The sequence below is a fragment of the Giraffa tippelskirchi genome, chromosome 6, assembly GCF_054371585.1.
Source record: "Giraffa tippelskirchi isolate mGirTip1 chromosome 6, T2T-mGirTip1v1.2.pri, whole genome shotgun sequence".
Taxonomy (NCBI): Eukaryota; Metazoa; Chordata; class Mammalia; order Artiodactyla; family Giraffidae; genus Giraffa; species Giraffa tippelskirchi.
Window position 1 is genome coordinate 115,914,841 of NC_137280.1, and position 7,991 is coordinate 115,922,831.

Consider the following 7,991-nt stretch of genomic DNA (forward strand, 5'->3'; position numbering starts at 1 on the left):
AATGGTAACGATAACCCTATATATGAGACAGATAAAGAGACACAGATGCATGGAACAGTCTTATGGACTCTGTGGGAGAAGGTGAGGGTGGGACGCTCTGAGAGAATAGCATTGAAACATGTATGTTATCGTATGTGAAACAGAAGGCCAGTCCAGGTTTGATGCATGTTCACACATTTTCACTAAAAGTTTCAAATTTTATTAGCATGATAGGCATACAGAACAGTTAGAGGCTGTACATTATTATTTTTTTTCAGTTTTGCTGAGATGCAGTAGAGATGGATGTAACCAATGAAAGCATCCGGGGAAATTTCATCCTTTTGGGATTTTCTGATCGGCCCCATCTGGAGAGAATCCTCTTCGTGGTTATCTTGATTGCGTATCTCCTGACCCTTGTGGGCAACGCGACCATCATCCTGGTGTCTCGGCTGGATCCTCACCTCCACACCCCCATGTACTTCTTCCTCACCCACCTCTCCCTCCTGGACCTCAGTTTCACCACCAGCTCCATCCCTCAGCTTCTGTATAACCTAAATGGATGTGACAAGACCATCAGCTACACAGGCTGTGCCATCCAGCTCTTCCTATTCCTGGGTCTGGGTGGTGTGGAATGTCTCCTCCTGGCAGTCATGGCGTATGACCGGTTTGTTGCAGTCTGCAAGCCCCTGCACTACATGGTGATCATGAATCCACAGTTATGCTTGGGTTTAGTGTCCCTTGCTTGGGGCTGTGGGGTGGCCAACTCTTTGATCATGTCTCCAATGACCCTGTGGTTACCCCGCTGTGGGTACCAGAAGGTAGACCACTTCCTGTGCGAGATGCCTGCCCTAATTCGGATGGCCTGTGTCAACACAGCTGCCGTTGAAGGCATTGCCTTTATTCTTGCAATAGGTATTGTGCTGTCACCCTTAGTGTTTATCCTGATCTCCTATGGCTACATTGTGAGGGCTGTATTAAGTATGCAGTCATCCTCTGGGAGGCACAAAGCCTTCAACACCTGTGGCTCTCATCTCACAGTGGTCTCACTTTTCTATGGAAATATTATTTACATGTACATGCAACCAGGAGCCAGCTCCTCCAAGGACCAAGGCAAGTTCCTCACCCTCTTCTACAACATTGTCACCCCTCTCCTGAATCCTCTGATCTACACCCTCAGAAACAAAGAGGTGAAGGGGGCATTGAGAAGATTGATTTTGGTAAATCCAAGTTTAAGGAAGAAATTATAATAAAAGACAATGTTAGGAATTCCCTTTTAAATGTTTAGTTCTTAAAAAAACTTTGGATGTTTAATTATCATTTTTCATTTCTACCATCTGTCAGAGTTTAGGCAGAATTCTTCAGACTCTGTGACACATTCCTACTCTTTGTGCAAATCATAAAGTACACCAATTCTGATATTCAAATAATTCAAAACCAATACTTCTCAAAATAAGGTCTGTTGATCACTGTTGTTGTTCAGTGGCAAAGTCATGTCTGACTCTTTGCAACCCTGTGAACTGTATCCCACCAGGCTCTTCTGTCCATGGATTTCCCAGGCAAGAATACTGGGGTGGGTTGTCATTTCCTTCTCCAGCTCTAGATCACTGCTGATGCACAAATATCTAAGAAATCCAAATACACTCTGTTCTAAAAAGGTAGAAACAGTAAGTAAAACCACATTTCTATTAATAATAAATCTGGAAGTAAAACTTTGGAAGTAGAAATGAAATCTATTTTACCAGATTTTAAGAAATATTTGATCACTAGGGCACATTGAGTAGTGGACTCTAATTATCCACTTTTTAGAAATCTTGATAATATGCTATTAGGAACAAGGAACAAGAATTTGCATCTTACTTTCATTGTCCTACAACAAAACCCAAAACAACAATAGCAACAAAAATAGAAGCTCTTTAAGCAAAGTGTGGCTATAATTCCTTTTTATCTGTTCATTAATTCAATGCCAATTATTGAATGACTTTTCTGCTTCAAGCACTATATTCTAGGTGCTGGAATTAAATTTCTGATCAATATTGACTAGGTCCCTGAGTTTGTAAAATTTCCCTGCTGTGTGTGCCAGTAATAACAAATGATAATAAAAATATAAAAAGCCATCATTTAGTGTTGTGAAAAAAATAAAGAATTATGTGTTGGAAAGTAACCATTTAGCTGTTTAATCGAGATATTCCCTGAAGGTATCTAGTGAGATATTTCAGCTGCATTTGATCATGAAAAGGGAGACCTACAGCAATCATGCCAGGAGAAGGGGTGTCAAGTTCAAACTTTCTAAGGTAAGAGTAAGCTTGGCATGCATTCAGATCAGAGTAATGAGCATTATACGTGGATTCTATCATTGACAATAGGTGTATATACTACTATCAGAGAGTTAAGAAAAGGCCAGAGCATGAGAATTTTATAGACAATGTTTAAGAGTAGGAATTTTAAGTGCAAGCACAGGAAATTGTTTAGAAAGTAAATAATCTGACTTACACTGTTACACATCCACTCCATCTGCTCTGCAGAGAATGAATGTTATGGAACAAAGGTGAATCAAGAATCTACCGCAATAAATCAGGCAACATTAGGCGACGTTTCACAGTAAGCATTAACAGTGGAAAGAGAAAAATTGTAAATTGATGGTGTGTTTTATAAGATCAAACCAAAGGTTTTCTGATGCAATTTATGGAGTGAAAAGAGATAAGAATCAAGAATAATTTCTTGGCTTGTAACTTGAGCAGTTAGCGCTTAAAGGAAGTGACTGGTGTGTGCCTGCTAAGTCTCTTCAGTCATGTCCAACTCTTTACAACCCTATGGGCTGCAGCTCACCCAGGCACCTCTGTCCATGGGATTCTCCAGACAAGAGTACTAGAGTGGGTTCCCAGTGTCCTTCTCTGAACCTGTGTGTGACTGGAGTAAAAGCAAATACACAGTAGATGTAAGGATTGAAGTATTAGTTTTAGACAAGCTATGTTTATAATAAATAACAGATAATCAAATGAAGATATCAATGAGGTGGTTCTATATACAGGTCAAGAGCTCAGTTGAGAAAGGCAGGGTTGGCAATAGTCAGAATTTACCAGTGTAAAGATGTTATTTAAAGTCATCAGATTTGACTGCTTACTTATGATGAAGAAATAGCTAAGGCAAGTGAAATGAAGTAACTAAATTAAGAAAAAGAAAGAGATGAACTGAGTTCTAAAATGAACTGATGATTAGAAATCTGGAAGAAGAAAAAAGACCAGCAAAACCAGCAAGAATACTGGAGTGGGTTGCCATTTCCTTCTCTAGGGGATCTTCCCCATCCAGGGATCAAACCCACATCTCCTGCACTGCAGGTGGATTCTTTACCACTGAGCCACCAGGGAAGTCCAACAACTGTATATTTACCTTTACCAAATTGTTACTTTATTTTTATGTCACCTATAGCATATTTTCATTTCAACTTAAAGAACCTTTAGCATTTCTTGCAAGGCAGTTCTAGTAGTGATGAGCTCCTTCAGCTTTTGTCTTGAAAAGTATTTCATATTCACATCTGAAAGATAACCTTTTTGGGTAACGTATTCTTGGCTCTATTTTATTTATTTTTTTAAAGGAGAATTTTAATATATTCATTTGTTTTTATTTTTGGCTGTGCTGAGTCTTCACTGCTGTATGGGCTTTTCTATAGTGGTGACAAGTGAGGGATGTTCTCAAGTTGTGGTGCACAGGCTTCTTATTGCAGTGGCTTCTCTTGTTGTAGACCACGTACTCTTGGGGTAAGTAAGATAAGCTTACTTATCTAAACAACTTGATCTCATCATGCTCATATGGCCACCTTGTCTCCAGGCCTTAGCTGCAACCCCCCTCTTAATACCTGAAGCCCAAAAAACTAACCCCAAATGCTCCTCTAACTGTATGCTCACCTCATTCTTTCAAAGATTTACTCTCTCATCGAGCTTTCCTTTCTCTGCCCCCTGCTTGACTACAAATCCTCCCCATACACCTCCTCAACTCATCCCTTTCTTTTATGCCTTGCAAACCTCTTGATCCTGCTAGCTTACTCCTTATACCAGATGCAGAAACAGAACACCTATCTCATGACTGTGTTCAGACCTTAGATATGACACTTAATCCCTTTGAACATATAACTGATCAGCCACTAATTGACCCCAAAGACCCATCCTGGTTCATAGATGGCAATGCCCAAAAACAAGCCCCATTTGGGGCTGGATACGCTATAGTTCAGGGACAGCCCAACAAAATTATCCCCCCTCACCTCATTAAGTTGACCACACTCCCAGCTCGCACATCCTCACAACAGGCTGAATTGGTAACTCTTACACAAGCTTTGACCCTAGCCAAAGACCAAAAGGTAAACATTTACCCTGACTCCAATTATGTCTATAACATATTACATTTTAACATTATAATCTGGAGAGAGAGGGGATTGCTAACTCAGAAGGGCACACCTATTCTCAATGCTTCTTTTATTTCTAAACTCCTCCATGCAGCTCAGCTCCCAAAATAAGCTGCTGTAATACATTGCTGGGGACATCAGTGACATAGTCCTATCTCCTTTTATAACAATATAACAGATCATGACACGAAACAGCAGCCTGCGTCTGTTAGTCCTATCTTTACCATAGCCCAAATTGATGAGCCTAACATCCACACATTACTTTCATACTTACATTCCCTTTTCCACCCCTCTGCTAAAGTACTTAAGGCTTTCCTTCAGAACTTTCTTAAACTGACTAAGGGTGATTTGACTTATTTAAATGATCTGACCCAAACTTATACCATTTGTCAACAGACAAATACTAATTCTAACATTCGCCCCCCTCCTTTCCCCACCTACCAAATTCACAGACGTCTTCCAGCACAGGACTGGCAGGTAGATTTCACCCACATGCCACCTGCAAAAAGGTTAAATTTCTCCTAGTCTTTGTAGATACATTTTCTACATAGACTGAAGCTTTTCTGACTACTAACAAATGAGCCCCTACTGTGGCTCAGCTTATTCTTACTGAAATCCTCCCAAGGTTTGGAATGCCTTCCTCCCTCCAGTCTGACAAGGGGCCGGAGTTCACATCCCAAATCACCCCGCATATTGCATGAGCCCTTCAAGTTCCTTAGAGGTTTCACATTCCTTATCATCCCCCGTCTTCCGATAAGGTTGAGAGAGCCAACTAAGTCCTAACAGAAACTCTGACCAAATTAACGATCGAACTTCATCAAGACTGAAGCAAACTCCTCCCTTTAGCCCTCTTAGAGCTCCAGGCCTTACCAAAAAAAGCCTTAAATATCAATCCATTCGAGGCCACGTATGGGAGGCCCCTAATACCTTTGGGTCTTCCCCCCTCCCAGGACGGTCCCAAACTGCCTTCCCACTTTCCATATCCAGGTACGATATGCCCTTTGGCAGCATATGAATAACTTACTCCCTCGACCATACCCCAATCTTCCACACCCATCCCTTCAAATAGGAGACCAAGTCTATATGACAGTTCAGTCCCACTCAGATGTAACTCCAAAATTAAAAGAAATCACCCCTTGGGTACACATCACCCTGTTAAAAAAAAAAAAGGTTATGCAGCCCAGTGATGAAAATGCTTCCCAGACTAATACTTATCAAGTTTCTCACACAGGCCCTACAACTCTAAAGTTCTCATGGCTTCCACTGGCCCCAGCTGGTGACAGATGAGCCTGTCAGTTTCACGGCTACAATTATTCCTGGAACAACTTCTGGCAGATATCTGGGTCTCAAGTCCTCAAGGATCCACACTCAAACACATTGAAGATTACATCTTCACCCTGTGGCTACAGGAAACCTTTTATAACTTTTACCACTTCTCAAACCATTCATTTTTATCATCCTCCTACTCACCTTTGGGCCTTGTTTATTTAATCTTTCCCAGAAATTCCTCCAAGACCGAATCTGAGCCATTTCCCGAGACCAAGTCAAGACTGTTCTTTTGCTTGAGACCCTGATGGCTAAAATAGAAAATCAACACTACCGGCTTTAGACTTCCTACCTCCCAGACCACAAATCCCTGACCCTCATTTATCAGCACAAAGAAGCCCTGAACATTAATGGTGCCCACATCTCTTTCTCTTTTTATGTATATTCCTTAAGGTCTGGAATGAAGGAAAGTTGCATGGCTCAAAATAGCCTGGAGTTAAAACTCCCCTCCAGGTCCTCCCCACCATCCTATGCAAAACAAAGAACTCTCTCACCCAAAGAAAAACTGGACATTAAGGTTGATTATGCCCAGCTCCCAGCTGGTCCAGCCTCTGGCCAATCTCCAAAATTCCTTGCCCCAGCCATTTAAGAGATAACTACTCTGTACAACCTTGGAGAAGAACAGGCCCCCTTAAGACAGTAACTTTCCACATACATGCCTATATATATACTTACTCTTTTCTTGGGTAAGTACAGCAGCTCACTAATCTGACTGTTGCCCCTTCTCGCTTCATTAAAGGTGATCTGTTCTTGTAAAGTGCCGGCCTCATTCTTTTTCTGAACCTCGCTTTCTCTAACTTCCTTACCTTACTACATTCTGCTTCTCAGTATAAAGGCACTATAATGTTGCTGCATTTTATAAAAATACTTTCTAATAGCCAGGCTTCAACAGTACATGAACCATGTACTTCCAGATATTCAAGATGGATTTAGAAAAGACAGAGGAACCAGATCAAATTGCCAACATCTGTTGGATCATTGAAAAAGCAAGAGAGTTCTAGAAAAACATCTACTTCTGCTTTATTAACTATGCCAAATCCTCTGACTGTATGGATCACAACAAACTGTGGAAAATTCTTAAAGAGATGGGAATACCAGACCACCTGACCTGCCTCTTAAGAAATCTGTAGGCAGGTCAAGAAGCAGTAGTTAGAACGGGACAAGGAACAACAGACTGGTTCCAAATCAGGAAAAGAGAACATCAAGGTTGTATATTGTCACTCTGCTTATTTAACTTACATGCAGAATACATCATGAGAAATGCTGGACTGGATAAAGCACAAGCTGGAATCAAAACTGCCAGGAGAAATGTCAATAACCTCAGATATGCAGATGATACTACCATTATGGCAGAAAGCAAAGAAAAACTAAAGAGCCTCTTGATGAAAGTGAAAGAGGAGAGTGAAAAAGTTGGCTCAAAACTCAACATTCAAAAAACTAAGATCATGGCATCTGGCCCCATCACTTCATGGCAAATAGATGGGGAAACAATGGAAAAAGTGAAAGACTTTATTTTGGGGGGCTCCAAAATCACTGCAGATGGTGACTGTAGCCATGAAATTAAAAGACGCTTGCTCCTTGGAAGAAAAATTATGACCAACCTAGACAACATATTAAAAGCAGAGACATTACTTTGCCAACAAAGGTCCGTCTAGTCAAGGGTATGGTGTTTCCAGTAGTCATGTATGGATGTGAGAGTTGGACTATAAAGAAAGCTGAGTGCCGAGGAATTGATGCTTTTGAACTGTGATGTTGGAGAAGACTCTTGAGAGTCCCTTGGACAGCAAGGAGAACCAGTGAGTCCATACTAAAGAGAGTCAGTCCTGAATGTTCATTGGAAGGACTGATGCTGAAGCTGAACTCCAATACTTTGGCCACCTGATGTGAAGAACTGACTCATTGGAAAAGACCCTGATGCTGGGAAAGATTCAAGGCAGGAGGAGAAGGGGACAACAGAGGACGAGGTGGTTGGATGGCATCACCGACTCAATGGACATGAGTTTGAGTAAGCTCCAGGAGTTGGTGATGGACAGGAAAACCTGGCATGCTGCAGTCCATGGGGTCACAAAGAGTTGGACACGACTGAGTGACTGAATAGAACTGAATAGCTGATTATCCTATCCATCAGGGGAAAAGTGTAGACTACTTCTAACTTAATTCTAGAGTTTTAAACTGACCAAAGCTGATTATATGACTATATGTTGCATATAAGCACATAATGCATATAATATATATGTATATATTATATAATGTAAGTAAAAGATGCCAATGAAAATACAACAGTGTAGAA

At 41.0% G+C, this 7,991-nt stretch overlaps 1 protein-coding gene across 1 annotated transcript; it reads left to right on the top strand.

The window, feature by feature from the left end:
• The first annotated feature begins 263 nt into the window (after positions 1-263).
• Positions 264-5,504, top strand: LOC145511587 (olfactory receptor 2W3-like). The gene has a single exon (XM_081505130.1). The coding sequence runs from the start codon at positions 279-281 to the stop codon at positions 1,224-1,226; it is 948 nt and encodes a 315-aa protein (XP_081361256.1). The 5' UTR covers positions 264-278; the 3' UTR covers positions 1,227-5,504.
• Positions 5,505-7,991: the final 2,487 nt, after the last annotated feature.